A 20,821-nucleotide genomic window follows, 5' to 3' on the forward strand; every position below is an offset into this window, starting at 1 on the left:
TCTTTGGACAGTGTAGACTTACGTTTTTGGCACAATTCTGGCTCACACATGATAAATGTGGTACAAAACATTGAAATCATTATTTTCCCTCAATTGTAGCTAGATTTTGGATGCATTTAGGTCATCATCCCCAGCGACCTTGTGACTGTAGTTTGGTAATGTCCTAGCGCTATGGAATCTGACGGCGCTATATAAATTATTATTGTTGGTGTTGTATAAGTGAGTAGAGCTCAGTGATCGTGATCCTGGACCGTGCAGTGTTCTGTGTCCGGCTGACCACACTGCTCATATCCGTCTATGATGCAAGGAGTCCCCACTTCCCCTTCTAAACAACAGTGCTGACAAAAAAAAATAGATTTTGTTAGGGGAATCAATTTGTAAGTTTTTTGGGGAGAGAGGGGAGGTGCTAAGAGAAATGTCCCTTTAACTTCAAAGCCACTTTTTATTGATCTGTTTGTTTCTAAAGGGGTTGCAAACTTTTAGAAAATATTTGTAGAGCTTTGTAATGAAAAGCTCTACAGTTTGATAATATAGTTATAATAATTTTTCTAGATCTCTGCTTGCTGTCATTCTATAGGAAGCTTCATAGTTTACTTCCTGTGGATATATACCGGTCCCTGGTCATGGGATGTCACACATGTGCAGGGCTCGTTATATCTCTGGTCATGTGATGTCACACAGGTGCATAGCTCAGTGTCTCCCCAGTCATGTGATGTCACACATGTGCATGGCTCGTTATGTCCCTGGCCATGTGATGTCACATAGGTGAATGGCTCGTTATCTCTCTGGTCATATGATGTCACACAGGTGCAGGGCTCGTTATCTCTCTGGTCATATGATGTCACACATGTGCATGGCTAGTTATGTCCCTGGCCATGTGATGTCACACAGGTGAATGGCTCGTTATCTCTCTGGTCATGTGATGTCACACAGGTGCACAGCTTTTTATATCCCTGGTCATGTGACGTCACACAGGTGAATGGCTCTAACAGAAAGTAATCAGTGATGTGTGATATATAATGAGCCATGCACCTGTGACATCGTATGACCATGAACCAGTGTTTATCCTTCCTATAGATTGACAACAAGCAGAGATCTAGAAAACTGTGGGAAATTCATACATAAAGTATACTGCAAAATTGTAGAACTTGTATTTACACAAATATCCGATTTGCTGAAAGTGTACAAGCCAATGAACAAATGCACAAGCCTTCCAGACCTAGTAATGGAGGTGGCTGTTTTATTATTTTACTCCCTGTTGATACATTGCAGACAGGGGCGTAGTAAGACTGCCCAGGGCTGTATGAATATTATAGCCCCTACAAGTCTGGAATCACTTCCTACATCTGGTTCTAGAATCAGCTTCTTGGGGAATGGAGGATGGGTCCCTTCTGCCGGTTTTCAGTCTGTGGGTCCAGGACCTTTGGAGGACCTTCAAAGGTCCTGAAATAGCTCTTGTGTATATGTGTATTGAGAGCAGGAACAGCTGTACAAGGATTCCATGGGTGAAGTTCCTCCTCAGTATAAATATTGGTGGGAGGTTTGGGTGGCTATTGGCCCCCTAGAAGGTTTGGCCCTCGGGCCACCACCCAAACTGCCTGTATTATCATCCACTATTGATTGGAGCATTGTCTACTGTGACATTATGGAGTTGGAGTGTATGACGTCTTGAGTAGACAAGGACTCCTCCGTATATATCTGGTGTACCCTCCCGGTGCCATACACTGTGCACTCTATGAAGAGACCTTAGTACTATGTGGGTGGAGTGTAGCATGATTTATTCAGGGTTATATGGAATTTCTTCCTTTTGATCCCAGTCTTCTGTGTGACAAAGGAAATATTATGTGAATGGACTTTTATTGTAACGTGATCAAACATCTTCAGCATGAAATGCATTCAGACATTGATAAACCTGTGTAGTCTCCTGGTGTCCATATATGAATAAGCATTGACCGGTTACATGTCCTATAATCCTCTGGATGATGAAGCGGAGCGCTAGAGCCTTGTTCCTCTCGTCAATCCTCGAGAGTTACCGGATAATACCGGATCAGTCTACATTGGGCAGATTTTGTTCTCCGATATCGGAAGTTGTGCAAACGAGTTGCAGCTACTCTGCTCGTCCTCAGTCTTTCGGTTGCCATTGTTTGAGGTTATGTGCGCGGCGATGGCTTGCATCTCCCCACCGTGGTTGGTGCGGTTCAGGACGACCCGTTCTGAAGTTTGGTTATTGGACTCCTTTGGTTCTATCTCATTGCAGTGGAACATCTGAAGCAGACACCTCCTGAACTGCAAAGAAATGGCATATTTACTACAGGCGATCCCCTACTTAAGAACACTCGACTTAAATACGACCCCTAGTTACAAACGGACCTCTGGATATTGGTAATTATTGTACTTTAGTCCCAGGCTACAATGATCAGCTATAACAGTTATCACAGGTGTCTGTAATGAAGCTTTAGTGTTAATCCTGATTCTCATGACAACCCAACATTTTTTAAAATCCAATTGTCATAGAGACCAAAAAAGTTTTGGCTGGGATTACAATGATAAAATATACAGTTCCGACTTACATACATTCAACTTAAGAACAAACCTACAGACCCTATCTTGTATGTAACCGAGGACTGCCTGTATTTGTCTGGGTACAATGATTATAACATAACAAGGCGGCGCCCCCTACTGCAGAGAGCACCCAGAAATAAGTTTTACAAACTTTTTAAGTTGAGGGGAAAAGTAAGGTAGGTATAGAGTGCAGCCTATTAAATGAATGAATCTAAATTTCTGTAATTTTCTGTAGATTACACACAAAACTAAATGAAAGGAAATCTACCATCAAAATGCATCATGATAAACGTCACGGTGCCTGGATCTATGAGTAATCTTCTTATATGTGTTATCCATGACCCCCTTCCTTCTAAAATCAACCTCTATAATTATGCAAATTAAAGGATATACACAGGATAGGGCCTAACTTGCTGAATGATGGGGGTCTCAGTGACAGATCACAAGAACTGGAGGTCCGACAGATTCCTAGGTACCGCCATCGAACCCCTTGTCGCTCCCGGAGATAAGTAGAGCTGACGGTACCTGGGACCCCATCAGACTCCCCTTTGTCATGATCTGTGGGGGTCTCATCACTGATTAGTGATCCTTGATTATCCTACTATCCTTGATTAGTAGGAAAACCTTATCGGAGTCCGTAGGGTGTTACCATGGAGGGGTGTCCCTGCAGGAATACAGGACTTTATTTTGTTTTCAACTTATCAAAAACTAAAATTTATAACTCTCTAGAACATGACACAGCACAGTAATAACTCTGTGGACAAGGTGAGTAGAACCCATCAATCATGTTCCTCATTGTTTAATTATCAGTATCCTAAGGGAAGTACCGGGTCAATACAGATCAATGAGAGCAGGTCCGGTATGTGATCTTGATTTCCTCCTTTCTGCTTGTCTAAGGAAGTAGATCAAGCAGTAACCATTTTAAAGGGGCTGTAGAAAATCATCTCCTCCTTTCTGTAACCTTTTAAGGAGGAAACAATAAGGCTTCCATGTTTTTTACTTCCCGCACTTCAAAAGCCACAACTTCTTTATATTTCCATCATACAGCTTGGGTTTGGCATTTGATATTCTGTTCAGTGTACAGCATTTTGCATTTATCCCAATTGCCCCTCATTTTTGTAATTTACGACTTTTATTGATGAGGTCCAAATAAGACCCCCCCCCCTTTAATCTGTATCAGAATACCAAATGTATATAGGTTAGGTTTCAATAAGCACCCTTGCGAATGTTATTGATACTTCATGTATTTTAGGACAGTAATCTGCATATTTAAATATTAAGGAGTTTCCCATCTGCAGGCAGCATGTTATAGAGCAAGAGGAGCTGAGTAGATTGTAATATACTGCCTGCAGATACAAATCTATGCACAATCTTCTCAGCTACTTTTACTTTGTACAGTCCTGTATATTGTAATCAGCTCTGCTCCTACTGCTCCATAACATGCTGCCAATAAATATGTAGGGCCGACATGAGTGAATACTGGGCATTTGGTAGGGCCGACATTAGGAGTGAATACTGGGCATTTGGCCATGGCCCCCTGTTCTACCCCTTGGTTGAATGCCCGGGTGAAGATGCTGATCATCGGTCTATCTCCTATAAACGTCTCCTATAGTCCCATATTACAGATACTACTGTGGGTTATTATTGTGTAGGGAGAGGGAGGTGCGAGGATGTGCATAAATAGCAGCCCGGAGAACTGGACATCTTGTCCCTGTTCTGCTAATTATTAGTTTCTTTTGTAGGTGATTCTGAGCATCGGGAACAAGATGAAGAGAAGCGGAGGTAAGTATTTGTAGGGTTTTTTAAAAAATGGTTTTGCAATGGTTGGTTTCCTTTAAGATTGGTAGACATAGGGGAGTCATGCAGCCGATCGGCCAACAAAGCAGCTGCATAGTAGATGAGGTTTACCTTGCATGGCATAAGGCAATTTATCAGTTTGCCTCCTGTAACCTAATTTGTGTATAATTCTCTACTACCTGGAAATAACAATAATTGTGCTGTTGTAGGATTGTACAGCACATTCTGCTGTTGCACCACAATGGGATAACACTAGGCACCAACAGCAAACAGACTAAGTCAAATCAACATTTGCCCTGGAAACTGAAGAACACGAAAATGAGTCCAGCGTGGAAGGCCGTCCATTTCATAAAAACATCCAACTTTATTCCAAGATGAAATATATCCAAAATTATTCTATATGGTAAAAAAAAACGCTTACTCCTCCATGAGCAAGCGTGTTGCACGACACCAGAAATGCGTCGACTGTTATGCTGCCGTTTTTTTAATTCTGTAAAGTGCAGTTTGTTATACAGGAAGCATTTTTAACTAAATTGAATAATTTTGGATATATATCATGTTGGAACAAAGTCGGATGTTTTTGTGAAATGGACGGCCTTCCACGCTGGATTCATTTTGGTGTTCTTCAGAGATTTCAACACGTTGGTCCATGCAAAAAGGCTGCTTACACAAACTGGTCTACAATGCCCTGGGATCTACCCTAGTAGCCTTTCAGGCTCATTAGCTTAGTTATAAAGTTTGTTAGAAGGAAGAGGCCATGGATAACACATACAAGAAGATAACTACAGTTTATCAGGATAGATTTTGAGGGAATCCTTTAAAGCTCAGTCTCCTCATTGAAAAAGATGGACATTACATTTGTTGGCCTCATGTTTCATCAGAGTTGCCCAGTGGAAGGCAGCAGAACTGTGACAAGGTCCAATTGTAGGTTATTAATCCAAGTGTATTAGAGAGATATTTTCACACTGCTGTGCTCTTGGCTCTCTGGCTTTGAGCTTACCAGTCCTTTCATTTTTATTCCACATTGTTTAAGTTGCTGCACCATTTACACAGAGCAAGGGTAGAGTTTTGTGGACAGTGAAAAGCAGAGATTTCATTGCATAGCAGTGTGAGGACACGCCCCCAGTTCAAAGTCCAGCTACAATTCTGGGACACAAATTCATTTTTTTCCCCACAGTTCAGCTGTTACTAAGAACATACACAAAGTTGATTTTAGATTACAAAGATCTCCAGGGCCAATAACTACGAGCCTTTGCTACCCAATTATTCACTTCAGTGGGATAGAGTGTAGTTCTTACTTACATATTAGGGCTATGAGTAACTTAATGGTTGTATGGCTGTATACAGTTCTTGTCACATAGATATGTCATGTTCTTAGAGATGTGTTATATTGAGTATATACTGTACCTGTTTGTTCATAAATACGTATATAATGGGATTATACATGGAAGCAGTTTTGGCAAAGAATGCTGGGATTGCCGAGAGACGCGGATCCAGCTCTATGGTGGGATGTGCCGTTACCAGGATGGAAAAGGCAGCGTATGGCGTCCAGCAGATGAGAAAAGCCAGAATCATTATTACAACCATCCGGGTGACTTCCTTCTCTGGTTTCCTAGTAGATCCTAGGCGGCTCTGAGTGTCTGATACCTATGGAGAGAGGACAATAGGTAATACATACATTTTTCTATACACCCCCATGGGTTTAGCTGTATGGGACCCCTCTTGTATGCTCGTCACAGTAGTGTTGTAGAAAATGTTAAACCACAACAATATGAGTAATGGCCGTTCATCAGGTAGCTATATCTGGGGTATCAAATTGGGTAAATCGTGTTGTCCCATGCTGTCAAGACAGTGTTCCCTAAATGGGTAACTTGGGCTTGAAACCAACTTGGTTCCCATGTTCACAGGGGAAGTGCCCATGTATCCCACATCCAAGGATGTAGCCATGATCAGGCCCTGAAAATGTTTGCCCCAATTTGATAAGTGCACTCATTAAATGGGTGATGGACCATGTGATGGACCTAGGAAATAGAGATTGACCTTTGGGAACATTCTCCATCTTCCAACCACAAGTTATTTTATAAATACACAATGGTTGAGGACTCCACTTTTTGGTATCTCTTAAGAAAGTAAGGCACTTGACAGATGGTTGGCACTGAACACATATATGGAGAGCCGCGAGTATAAGTCAACAGGGGTCACCAAATCTGTCCAAACCATCAGCTTTGGATCCCCAAGATAGGGAAGGATAGAGGGGTCCTGGTGCTACAGTCCCGTATCTTGGAGTCCAGCTGAACCTGAAAGGTCGCTCTGAACCCAACAATCATAAGGAAACCCATTAAATACTTTTTACGATAAAGTAGAAAAATCTGTAATCCAAGAGGCATCAAATAGAAAAATATGCCGAATGATACTAAATCTGAGACTACCTGGCTACTAAATACAGAAACCCAAACCCTTTGAATATTTTTACTGAACTGGGATCCGTTTCGGTCTTTCCCACATATGGATACAGACGTATTCTAGTAACTTCTCTGAGCCTACGATCACTTACCTTTCTCAGCTTTCTCATCAACTTTCCGTAAGACACAAATATGAGTAGCAGAGGTAGAACAAAGCACGTCATGAGGAATGTGATGATGTAGGTATGGTCTTCGATTTTGCCCGAATACCTGTGCCAAAATAACAGGAAACAAGGAATAAGTCAGTGACTAATAGGAGATTAAAAGAAAATAAAATAGGATTGCACGTTCTTTTTTTTTTTTTTTTTTTTTAAATTCAAGCAAACTGAGGTGGGCCATAAGAAAAAAACCTTTCACAACCTCCTTCGGCTACAACTCCATTAACAGGTGATGTTCCGCCTGTTTCTCCAGCCACCATTCCCGAGCATCAGTATAATTAGTTTTGGCACCCATTGTGCTAATAATGTTACGACCCGACAGTACAGATCCTAAATAGCAAATTGGTGCCAAAATTAATAGTACCGGAACAGTGGGGACTAGAGAATTACAACTGTGCCGAAAATAGTTAAGTGAATTAGTGAAAGGTCAAAACTCAGACCAAGATCCTAAAAACAGAGCCCCCATGGATGATAGTGCTGTGCTCAGTTAAAGATGGCTCTAGGTGTCTTTTTTTCTCATGTTTCACATAGCAGAGACCCAAGGTTATGGTTCATGATTGCAGACCACTCCAGTCACAGACCATAAACCCTTCCAATTCCAAAAGTTATACAGTTAAAACTTTTATCGCAAAATTGTCACCAGGAATGTCATTACAACTGGTGACAGGCTCGAGCATCCCGGGAAAAGGAAGAGGGGGCGACTGCTGCCTGTGTGTTCCTGTGGCAGTCTCCTCCACAGTCATCCAAGCAGTAATAGGTCATTTGAAAAACAGTCAGCTCTTGGCCGAGAGTGGTCGGCTCACTTAAACCTTGCCTGAATCTAGCAACCCTGGCCCTTTTCAAGTAAAAAGTGGGGTTGGGACTGGTGGCTTACCAAAGTTCAGGAGCCAGTAGAGCCATATTATTAGGCTCAGCTCACTACAGTATGAAGAGCCGGAATGCCCATCACTACTTCCAACACCCTCATTCATCACTGCTTTCTATCATGTGCATTGAGCAGGCAGGGGAGGGAGGGGGATGGTGTGGAGGAGAGGAAGAATGCATGAGGAGACACAGGCACACACTGGCTGCAGCTGATCCTTCACCGGGACTCATCACAAACTGCTGGCAAGGAGCCAGGTAATGTAAAAAAATATATATTCTAAACTACTGATGTAGAATGCTGACATAGGCATTCTTAAAATCAATAAAACACAGTTAACTGGAACCTGTCTCTAGGTTAAACTGACATTCCTGGTGACAGGTTCACTTTAAGGGTCTACTTTAAGGTAACTTCTTCCACCATGGTGATTGGAGGAGTGGTCACTACCCTGAGAAAGCCTTCCAAGGACTCCACAGCCTTCAATATACATAGGTTTATGGCAATTGTACACTATTACAGTATATATTACAAGCAAGTAGACCCTGGGTAGGAAATACATATATAAAATTACTTTTTATATGATTTTTTTTTTTTAAACATATTTGATCTTTAGAAATTGGGTGCACATTTCCAAAATGGAAAATATTTTGAACAAAAAGTATGATTTTCCTAACTGGGGACTCTGAATGCTATGAGTATATACTATATCCACTTACCCTGAATATAATCATAGAGCAATGATAATCTTCCAGTGACATGTCATTGGGGCACATTTACTTACCCAGCCCGGAGGGGATCCCGAAAGTGCATTGTCCGACGACAATGCACTGTGCCGCGATTCAAGAAGATCATGCGCCCGATATCCTGGATGTCACCCTTTCCCACTCAGGTCCGCCGGAGTTTACCATCTTCTTCCCCAGTGCATGTAAAGTGCTTGGCTTGCGACACAATTTTGAAGTTAAATCCTGCGGTTTATCCGAATCCGTTGGATCGTCCGACGCCCCCCCCCCCCCATTTCTGTCGCATGAGAGCCTGCGTGATTGCGCCAAAATCCGATCTCGTGCGCCAACAAAAAAACTTTTAAATCCCTGTCCCAGCGGCGCAAAACGGAAATAGTCAGGATGTCCGAAAGTGCGGTCAGCCCCTCTAAGAAACCATCTCTCTAAACAACTGTACGAAAATCACAGGAGAATCAAAATAGCCAGAAGACATGGACACTGCAGAGCCAGGCTAAACTGAGGAGGATGGCAAAGAAATTCCTGCACGTAAATAATCAAAATAGTAGGCAAAGTTGTTGCTTTAAATACTCCGGTCATGTAAAGTCAGAATTTAATTTTTTTTAAATTAATTCATGATATCCAAGACAATATCATGACCCGCTAGCAACAGGCTGCAAACCACAACACGTAGACGCAGAATATACTGTACACGTCGTGTGTGATAGGATCACTAAATAACATTGCTCAGCAAAGCTGTCCATCACATGACACACGTCCAGCCAGGATTAAGGCAAGGAAGAATTTTTGAGGACTTCAGTTAACACATCTTCTTTAGGCTTCCCGAGTAGGAACGCCCTAATTTCACCTACAGGGCGACTGATAAGTTTTGCATACAAATACAAACTTCCCCCAGCCATTATTATTCTGACAACATCACAGGTTAATGAAGAGCAGAGACTCAGTTATTGCAGCTCAGTGATAACAGGGACGGGGGATCCGAAGTGCAGCCCAACAGGGAACACACGTGGAGTAATGTCTTACACTCCCAATGTGATTATGACTATCTTCTTGTGGGATACGTTATTGCAGCTGGTATATACCTCCTGGTTGTATGCCCTTTGGGATACAGAGGCTCATCATGAAATTTAATGTTTGGAGCATCATATTTTTGATATTTTGACTACCAACTAACACCGCACTAGTAATATCCAATTTATAGACCGTGTGAGACACGAGTTTTAGAACAATTATCTATACAAAAATAGAAAGGTGCCGCTCTGGAGGCAGCAAAAAGGTCACTGCCTGCAGCAGAATTGGCACACTCATCTGCTGCTGCGGCCATTCCTTTAGGCTCTGTTCACACTGGTGTCAAATATTCCCATTTAATAGGATTTATGATAAATTGAAAAAAATCCTATATGTAGGTGTAAATTTTCCTGTTTCGATCTATTTACTTACAATGGGTTAATCAAGACTCTGCTACACTGCACAAAGGGGGAAAATTAAACAGAATACCACCAGTGTCCCAGATTTAGCAGGAAAGTCCAGATTTTCTGTTCTGGTCAAAAGGATTCTAACGGTAAAGCTTGGAATTGGCAAATAAGAAGTATCACATCCTCCCCCAGGATTTTTTTTTTATTTTTTTTTTTGGGGGGGGGGGGTGTCTACATAAAGAGGGGCTGTATTAGTAGGAGTTAGGACAATATAAGCAAAGGAGGACAAAATAAGTGCCACAAGGGCATTGTACAGACAGGGTGCATTAAACAATGGAGGCCGCTAGGGGCGAAGTTCAGCTTAGAGGGGAGTTTACTAACCCCCCAAACACTATAATCTGTTGGCAGAATTAATGAAAAAAATGCACAGATTCCAAATATCACCTTTTGTCCATTATATAGTTTCCAAGAAATTCCCAACTTAATCCGTATGCTAATTAGGCAAGGTTATTGCCACCTTAACCACCACTTCTTCATCAGATAAGCAAGAGATTTGCCTTGTTAAAAGTGTGGGCGACTCTGAAGAGAAGGGGAGTGGTCCAGGCAAGAATAGAAGTACTCGATGTGCTAAGGACATGATGAGCTTGTTGTATCAACTGCTCATTAGCATATGGATTAAAATCAGAATTTCTCAGAAATTGTAGTAAACTTTTATTTCTGTCCATTATGCAAATAAAAGACAAGGTGGAGGAAGTTGACAACATTTAAGCTAAAGAAAAAGAAAATCTATCATCAAAATCAAGCAGACATCATAGATCCGGACACTGTGACTGTGGTAATCTTCTTATATTCATTATCCATGGCCCACTTCCTTCTGAAATAAACTTTTGAAAAAATTATCCTAATGAACCTGAGAGGCTCTGGTGGGTGTTTCCAGAGCCCCTTAGTGATGTCTTTTCACAAGCTGTTACAATGAGTAGAACATGTCTCTCCCTCTGCCTGTGTAATCTAGCAGCAGAAGGAAGTGGAGGGGGAGGGGGGACCTGCTTTGAAAATCAGTCACTGAGCGGCTCTGGAAACACCATAATTTTAATAGTTGATGTTAGAAGGCAGGAAGCCATGGATAGTAAATATAAGATTACTCATAGATCCAGGCACTGTGACTGTGGTAATGTCCCTGGTTTAGCAGGATGGATTTTCATGGTGTATTTCCCTTTATCTGCAATGGTCAGATGTTGTATATAATAATCTGTGAACGCATCATTCATGTGTCAGGTCTTGGCACACAGCAACCTGCTATAGTACTAATCATGGGACGTGATGGTGCCACGATGGTGAGCGGCAGTAGCTCCCTCTCTGTGCGAGACTGGCGCTGTGAGAGGGGGGAAAAACATCTGTTCAGTTCGCATTCACAGTACAACTCAGTAAAAAAAAAAAAACAAAAAAAAAAAACTTTTAACGGTGCAGTTAAGACTCGGCTTTAACATTTACCCAGTCCATATACAGAAGTTTATCCATAGATGTTGTAGAATCATCAGAAACCACTTAAAATGCTACTGTATTACACTGCGGATTTGCCACATAAAATCTCAGCTATGCAGTTACCCTAAAGCAGTGATGGTGAAGCTTTTTGAGACCGAGTGCCCAAACTACATCCAAACCCACTTATTTAAATAGAAAGTGCCAACGTGGCAATTTAAGCAGTAACATGTTGCTACCTGTTTTGTCACAGCTTTTGTATTGGCGACCTGAGGACACCAATACAGTTGAAAGAAAGAGGAGAAAATCAGATTATCATTGTAGCTGCCTTTCAGTGTACCCTGAAGAGGAAGAATCGCGGGACCCAGAGCTCCAATAATAACGCAGCCTTGTCTGCACCTCCTTGGTCCTCCTGTAGTCCTGGGCAGCTAACGATGTGTAGTTTTAAAATAGCCCTGATCACAGCACATCCTGGGTGGCCATGGACTGCAGGAGGAGGTTTTTAGTCCTGTCCGGAAATTTTGTGCTGGGGTGATAGCCTGGGTGCCCACAGAGAGTGCTCAGAGTGCCACCTCTGGCACCCGTGCCACAGCTTCGCCACCACTGCCCTAAAGCTTGTAAAAGGAAATGGAAATTTAATTCCAATTCTCCCATTGTGGTGGGCTCGGGGGTTATCACATATGTCATATGTACAGGTAGAGTGTAGTGTAATGTTAAAGGGCTACTGCGTTGCGCCAGAAGCAGGTCACAAGGCGATCGGATGACCTTGGCGTTCTGATTAGGGTGGTCCTAGATGAGACAACCCCTTTAACTAAGGGATAACGTCTAACCCTACGCCTCACGTCATGTATCTTACGATACGATTTAGGCTGCACCTTCCTATTCTACTTTCGGTCAAGCATCCAAAATCAGAAAAGCTAAAACTGCCTATAACTTATTTCTACACTTCCCATTTCTCCAGTGTAACAAGGTTATCCCCGATCCAGACGCATCCATTAAAAATACACAAGGACAAAATAACAGATGGGACCCAACAATGTTCTCAATTGTGCAGGACCGGAAACGGTCAGTGGGGGGAGGGGGGGCACTAGTTTTAGAGGAACTAAACTTCTGAAGACATTTCTTTTTATTCCAGAAATTACGGAGGAGAAGATGACAATAGTTGACTTGGACAATGTACAGGCAGTCCCCGGGTTACATACAGGATAGGTGCTTTAGGTTTGCATAATTTTTTTTAAAGTTTTTTTGTTTTGTTTTTTTTGTAAAAACCAGAGCATAAGTTGCTAAAAGAAGAGCGGATCCTGCCGGAGAGGACACACCAGTATGTCAGTGTGCTTGGTTTACATCCTTCATTCTGGTAGTAGATAAGTGCGCTAAATAATGGATTGTATTAATAAAATGATTTATTACCAAAAACAAAAAAAAAAAAAAAAAACAAGTTTACTAAAGTCGCTTTTTTTGATCACTAGAATAATTTTAATGGCTTAAGGTGGATGTGGAGTTTTATTTCTATATTTAAAAAAGTACTTAACCTTTTTTTGAATTCTGTCCAAGTAGGGAACAAGATGGGAGCAATAGTGTGGTTGTTTTTATAATATTCCATTATGACTGTCAACATAAAGCGTAAGGGTTTAACTACCAGGGAAGAGAGGGGGAGGGGGAGACATTGTAACAGCATAGAGGGGCTCTGGTAACTCCTTTGGCCCCTTGTGCTTCATTAGCATAATCTTAAAGGTTGATTTTTAGAAGGCAGGAGGCCAGGGATAACACATATAATAAGATTACCACAGTGCCTGTATCTATGAGTAATGCCCCTGGCAGAGGTCGCACTAACGCCTCACCACGTGTCATAGACGCGTGATTAGGCGCCATTACCCCCCAAAATAATTGCCATGCGTAAAGATACGCTTGGCAATTATTCCGTGTAGCGCGCAGGCTGAGCGGCCAAGCGCACGCAGCAAATGAGGGGAATGTCAGTAGCGATCGCAGCGCGCGCCGGGCCGCTCAGCAGGATGCGGAGATGTGTGGGATTTGTGAGCGCTGACCCCGCGATGCTGCTGTTCAAGGTCTCGATGCCCGCAGTAGTGGCCAGCGGTTATGTGATCCCGGCGGGACCTGAGAGAAGTGCCGGGTGAGTGTGAGCCGCGGCCGTGGGTACACTGCACTCTGTGTATGCGCTGGGTGAGTGTGTGCTGCGTGTGTCTGCCATGTGCTGTGAGTGTGTGCTGTGCGAGTGAGTGAGTGAATGCTGTGCACTGTGAGTGTTCCATGCGCTGTGTGAGTGTGTGTGTGCTCTGCACTGTGTGAGTGTGTGGTGAGTGTGTGCTATGCGAGGGAGTGAGTGAATGCTGTGCACTGTGAGTGTGTGTGTGTGTGTGTGTGTGGTGAGTGTGTGCCATGCGCTGTGTGGTGTGTGTGTGGTAAGTGTGTGCTGTGCACTGTGAGGTGTGCGAGGGAGTGAGTGAATGCTGTGCACTGTGAGTGTGTGCTGTGCACTGTGAGTGTGCTATGTGCTGTGCGCGGGAGGGAGTGAGTGTGCGCGGGAGGGAGTGAGTGTGCGCGGGAGGGAGTGAGTGTGCGCTGTGCGCGGGAGGGAGTGAGTGTGCGCTGTGCGAGGGAGGGAGTGAGTGTGCGCTGTGCGAGGGAGGGAGTGAGTGTGCGCTGTGCGAGGGAGGGAGGGAGTGAGGGAGTGTGCGAGTGTGTGTGTGTGTGTTGTGCGCGGTGAGCAGACAGGTGATTTTTTATTTTTTTTAAATAGCGTCTATTAACATTATATACGGCTATTGTATATTATTTAGTTATATGTATTACCGAAATTTTCATACTCCTCCTCGACTAAAAATACTCCTCAAAAATAGTAAGAGGAGTATTTTTACCCTTTGGGAAAAATGTTAGTGCGACCTCTGGCCCCATATTAAAGGAAATCTACCGAGTCCAAATACAAAGGCTCTCACTAGCGCCACCTATAGGTCACTACCCTGTACACCAATGTTGAAATAAGTGGAGAGTCTTCGACATGACGCCAGCATCTAGCACTGACTACAGTACTGCAGCTCACAACAATACAAAGCATCCCAGACTTTCGTTATCACTTTATAAGTGGAGACAATTACAGGAAGACTGGAGGAGATGTGTGAGAACACAATACTCTACAAACTTCTCCAACCATCGCACATTCCACATAATAGAAGCCATTTCATTGTGCCGCGCTGTGTAGTTCCATTCTACTCTAGCCACAAAACCCGAGGACGGCCGCTCCAAATCTGCTCGTATTCTCTCCGAGGATCCTGCCAAGCCGGGATATCTCCGCTCCCACTCCACACACCTGACAGTAGGAGACTTCCATGTACTAGAGCCCATTCCCCGGGAGACTTTCACCCCCAGCTTAGGAGCGTGACCTCTTGTTTTAACACTTTCCTTCCTCTTGTCCAACCTCCCACCTTCCCAGATCTACGGAATTCCTGGATGATCCGTCCAGCATTCATCTTACACATAGATACAACACTGCTCCCTGATACAGACGGTCCCCTACTTAAGGACACCAGACTTACAGACGGCCTCTAGTTAAAGACAGACCCTCTCTGCCCACTCTGACCTCTGGTGACCTCTCTGGATGTTACTATAGTCCCAGACTGCAATGATCAGCTGTAAGATGTCTGTAATGAAGCTTTATTCGTAATCCTTAGTCCCATTACAGCAAAAAAAATTACATTACAGAAATAAACTTCTATTGTCACCGGGGCAAAAATTTGTCTGGATTTACAATGATAAAATATACAGTTTCGACTTACATACAAATTTAACTTGGGCTCTATAGGTTTGTTGTTATCTTGCATGTAACCTGGGGACTGCCTATATTCTACTGCTGTGCTTAGAGACATAAATATTCTGGAATGACGGAGCAGAATGTGGCTTTCTAGTCTTCACCGTAGAAACCCCAAACCTCCAATAACTATTCGTCGTCAGAAGTCATAATTGGACAGATGCGGATCAGAGAGCGCAGTCACAATGATAAAAGGACGTTTAGTATTGATGCTGCTGAGAAAACTAATGAGATTTCCGAAATCGCTAAAGTTCTCTCAGGTTTAGGGTAACTGCACACATCGATATTACAGTCGCTGAATTTTATATCATAGGAACAGCTGTGTCTTAGCTTGAATTTGGTTTAAGATTCAGTCCACAACCAAACCCCGGGGTGGCCGCGTATAGAGGATAAACATAGGAAAACATAACACAAAATCGTTTAGTGAAAAGCTACTCATCTGCTGACATATACACTCACCGGCCACTTTATTAGGTACACCATGCTAGTAACGGGTTGGACCCCCTTTTGCCTTCAGAACTGCCTCAATTCTTTGTGACATAGATTCAACAAGGTGCTGGAAGCATTCCTCAGAGATTTTGGTCCATATTGACATGATGGCATCACACAGTTGCCGCAGATTTGTCGGCTGCACATCCATGATGCGAATCTCCCGTTCCACCACATCCCAAAGATGCTCTATTGGATTGAGATCTGGTGACTGTGGAGGCCATTTGAGTCCAGTGAACTCATTGTCATGTTCAAGAAACCAGTCTGAGATGATTCCAGCTTTATGACATGGCGCATTATCCTGCTGAAAGTAGCCATCAGATGTTGGGTACATTGTGGTCATAAAGGGATGGACATGGTCAGCAACAATACTCAGGTAGGCTGTGGTGTTGCAATAATGCTCAATTGGTATCAAGGGGCACAAAGAGTGCCAAGAAAATATTCGCCACACCATGACACCACCACCAACAACCTGAACCGTTGATACAAGGCAGGATGGATCCATGCTTTCATGTTGTTGATGCCAAGTTCTGACCCTACCATCCGAATGTCGCAGCAGAAATCGAGACTCATCAGACCAGACAACGTTTTTCCAATCTTCTACTATCCAATTTCGATGAGCTTGTGCAAATTGTAGCCTCAGTTTCCTGTTCTTAGCTGAAAGGAGTGGCACCCGGTGTGGTCTTCTGCTGCTGTAGCCCATCTGCCTCAAAGTTCGCCGTACTGTGCGTTCAGAGATGCTCTTCTGCCTACCTTGGTTGTAATTTGGCGATTTGAGTCACTGTTGCCTTTCTATCAGCTTGAACCAGTCTGCCCATTCTCCTCTGACCTCTGGCATCAACAAGGCATTTCTGCCCACAGAACTGCCGCTCACTGGATGTTTTTTCCTTTTCGGACCATTCTCTGTAAACCCTAGAGATGGTTGTGCGTGAAAATCCCAGTAGATCAGCAGTTTCTGAAATACTCAGACCAGCCCTTCTGGCACCAACAACCATGCCACGTTCAAAGGCACTCAAATCACCTTTCTTCCCCATACTGATGCTCGGTTCGGACTGCAGGAGATTGTCTTGACCATGTCTACATGCCTAAATGCACTGAGTTGCCGCCATGTGATTGGCTGATTAGAAATGAAGTGTTAACGAGCAGTTGGACAGGTGTACCTAATAAAGTGGCCGGTGAGTGTATATGGGAAGGAGGACACTTCTACAGGGGGGCAAGAGTCCCAGGACACCTATTATTTCAGAAACTAAATAGAAAATGTAATATTTGATACCCCAGCAGGTAATGGGTAAGGGGGGGAAATGTCCAGAACACGCTGCCATCTTTAAAGTCACCATATTGGGTTATGTTCAAGTTGTTCCCAACCAGAATCGTCTCAGAAATCAATTTTCACAATCAGATCTGTAACATCTCTTGTGGTTCAAAAAGTTATCAACACAGAGATTCTCCATAACTTCTAATGTGGGTTTATAACAATTGGATCCCGCACCTTTAGCTTGGTGTTCAGCACCAAGGACAACAAATCACACAGCTGTGTGCAACACCCCTGCCAAAGCATAGGCTAGGTGGTTGTTGCGAATAGCGCCTTCTCCTTGTCTAGAGCTATCCAGTGAGCCTGCACAACTCACTCAGAAGCTACAGTCCTGATACAGATGCAATTACAAAGCTTAAGTCACATGTGAAATGTTAGTAACCAATTATATCCTTTGTGCCATTGTAAAGCAAGCTGGAAGCTGATTGGAGAGTGTTGCCATCTGACCAGATGAGTAAAAAAAAAAAAACCCTGGTGGGTGGGAGCACAAGGTAATAAGCAGGTCCAGTGTGCAGCTCCTGCAGAGCTGCCATCCAGGCACACTGCCAGGAAGAAGAGGTGCCTCAGGCAGACGTCTACTGTCCGGTCTCTGCTCCATTTACCAGCCCAGTCTGAAGCTACTCTCAGGCTGTGAGCAACCCTTCCTGCGGACCAGCTATCTCCCACCACCTTTCCAGCTTTGCTGAACTTGCTGCTGATGTTAGGCTGTTGCCTACTGTGGAAGTTACAATAAAGAACTGTTCATTGATTTGCACAATGTGCCTCCCTGCTTCACCATCACTGGCTCTATACCCTCCATAATATACACCTCAGGGGTTGCCCCAGGGAGAAACCTCCTTCATAACCCTCTCCCTCCACTTTTCTTGCACACACCACCTGCTGGAGACCTGCCAGGATGTAGGCCCGTCCATCAGACCCAATACCATAGCATGCCCAAGGCCGCATAAGCCAGGCACTCAGGTATTCTGGGCCCCGGCTTGTCTGAAGAAAGGCTAGGCCCTGGTGGGGGATGTTGCAAGTAGCGTCACAGGGAACGTGCCTAAAGGTTGTTAGATTTTCATTATTTAACAACAAAGAAAGTTGGTTTGTGGAAATCAGTTTGAGACATTTATGATCTTCCTTAATATATTACATGATCACCTTCCCATTGTAAAAACTTGACCTCCATCCAAGATTGCGGTCATGCACTTGACGTGGCCTAAAAGATAGATCCCCCTCATTACTTGCTGGGTATCAGATATGTCATTTCTTTTTGGTATCTGAAATGTTCGGGGACTTTGACTATTTCTATATCACTCTTAAAGGAAACCTACCACTTGAAGTGGCAGGTTTCCGATGGCAATACCGGGCACCAGCTCAGGGTGAGCTGGTGCCGGAGCTTATTTTAGTTAGTGTTTTAAACCGCGTTATCGCGGTTTAAAACACTTTTTAAACTTTATAGCCGGCGCAGGCAGGTACGCGCTCGGCGCTTACCATGCACGCGGCTCTCATTCACTTCCTATGTAGCCGCGGGCACGGTAAGCGCCGAGCGCGTACCTGCCTGCGCTGGCTATAACGTTTAAAAAGTGTTTTAAACCACGATACCACGGTTTAAAACACTAACAAAAATAAGCTCCGGCACCAGCTCACCCTGAGCTGGTGCCCGGTATTGCCATCGGAAACCTGCCACTACAAGTGGTAGGTTTACTTTAAGTCTCATTCACACTGACCAGATCCCAGGGCTGGGGGAGGGGTCACCGCTCTTCACCCATCTCCCCTCCATAGACAGACGAGCCACCATGCCACAAATCTGCCAAAGTATAGAACAAGTCCTATGCCGACTCTGTCCCGGGCGGTGATGCACCATGTGCTCACCGCGCCATGACCGGAAGCCATAGAAATCATGTGACCTGATCACGGCCCCCATAGCGGCTGTGTGAATGTAGCCTTAGAAAGATTCCCTTCACTGGAAGAGGAACACAGTGATAAAAGTTCTTTGTGGAGCATCAAACTGCAGTGCACAATGTATATACACTGAGGAAGTATCCGCTGCTCTCCATCTAATATGTGTTATTGTAAAATGTGGCAAAACACTTAAATTAAACATCTGCCAGCAAATAGAAGTCGATGTACCAGATTTAATCCCTGATTGACATGTGACATATTAGTACATAACACGTCGGCAGCGGGTGTTTGAAGAGGGCTCACAGGCTGAGCCCTCTCCATAGAAGGTGAGTGTTTGCTGCATACTACAGCACACACCCACCAGTAACACCAGGGATTGGTGCTAGCACCAATCAGGTGTTAACCCTCCGATCGGTACCGGCAAAATAACAAGTGGGCGCTGTCATATTGGCTTGGGTCATCGTTCCCTGTGACGTCATCTTGGAGCAGCGATCTGGTACCATGGGAGCCTCGGGTCATACAAAGGCTATGATTTTAGCACATCTATTGTATGATGTGTGAAAGTGTGATTTGCACATTGTAATATGTCAGTATGTCAGAATATGCTAGGATCAATCAGACAACCCAGGGTACGCTAGGGGTTTGAACAATGGTGAAAAAATAAAAAAAATATATATATTAAAAAATAAAAAGTAAAAATCACCTCTTTTCGGTAAAGCTAATATAAATAAAAACAGTAAAAATAATAAACATGTTAGGTATCGTCACATCCCAAAATGTCCGATCTATCAAATTATAATGACTGTTATTCCCAGCGTAACCCCCTAATGGGAAATGGCGCCCAAACTTGAAAATGCCACTTTTTTGCCATTTTCTGCTAAAATTTTATGAAAAGTGATCAAAAAGCCGTGCATTCCTCAAATTAGTTAGCATTGAAAGTGCCGTCTCACAAAAAATGACCCCCCCCCAGCTCTGTACACTGAAGTATGAAAACATAATTAGCGCCTGAAGATGGCAAAATTAAGAAAAAAAAATTTTGTACAGGTTTTAATTTTTGTAAATGCATGAAAACATTATAAAACCTATATAAATTTAGTACCCAGTAATCGTACCGACCCAAAGAATAAAGTAGACACTTCATTTGGGGCGTACAGTGAAATCCGTAAAATCCAAGCCCTCAAGGAAAAAAAGGTGCAAATGCATTTTTTCACCCATTTCACAGGATTTGGAATTTTTTTCCTGCTTCCCAGTACACAGCATGGAATATTAAATATCATCACTATGAAGTGCAATTTGTTACGGAAAAAACAAGCCCTCACACAGTTCACACGTCAAGTTAGTAAGAGATGTGGAAAAAGGTGGCAAAAATCTACACTTCCATAGTAAGGGTTAAAGCCATTTACTGAATTGTGAATTAATAAAATACTAGGGGGGATTAGGGGATTAACGAACTAGAGAAGGAAATATGCAGGAGACATGACTTGGAAATAATTCTACATACAGACGGCCTCCAGCACTGTGTATAATACAGCTAATACCATATACATGGCTAGTAGGGTCTACACGTGAACGATCATACACCGTCTGGGCTGTATCCATAACTACTGTACACACATACAATGAGCTGTCCAAACATCTGAGCTGGGACTTTAGAGACCGATTAGAGAAAAGGAGAACATCTCCATTACTGGAACATACAGGGCATCAGCCAAGTCCGTACAGTTCAGCCTTGACTAGTGCCCCCCAAATCTGGTGGGTAGAATATGCCGACATCTGTTCCCGGTTCCTGAGCACATCGGTACTTTTAGTTTTGGCACTTTGTCGTCTATTTTGAATCTCCA

At 43.5% G+C, this 20,821-nt stretch overlaps 1 protein-coding gene across 1 annotated transcript in view; it reads right to left on the reverse strand.

Annotated features, from left to right (window-relative positions):
• Positions 1 to 1,220: 1,220 nt before the first annotated feature.
• LOC140105883 (opsin-VA-like) overlaps positions 1,221 to 20,821 on the reverse strand; it is a 38,647-nt gene continuing 19,046 nt past the window's right edge. Inside the window, exons 3-5 of the mRNA XM_072130007.1 lie at positions 6,914 to 7,031; positions 5,767 to 6,006; positions 1,221 to 2,286 (exon numbers count right to left, since the gene is read on the reverse strand). Of these exons, the coding sequence (XP_071986108.1) occupies positions 2,053 to 2,286; positions 5,767 to 6,006; positions 6,914 to 7,031 (592 nt within the window). The 3' untranslated portion in view covers positions 1,221 to 2,052. The remainder of the gene's footprint in view (positions 2,287 to 5,766; positions 6,007 to 6,913; positions 7,032 to 20,821) is intronic.

The sequence above is a fragment of the Engystomops pustulosus genome, chromosome 11, assembly GCF_040894005.1.
Source record: "Engystomops pustulosus chromosome 11, aEngPut4.maternal, whole genome shotgun sequence".
Taxonomy (NCBI): domain Eukaryota; kingdom Metazoa; phylum Chordata; class Amphibia; order Anura; family Leptodactylidae; genus Engystomops; species Engystomops pustulosus.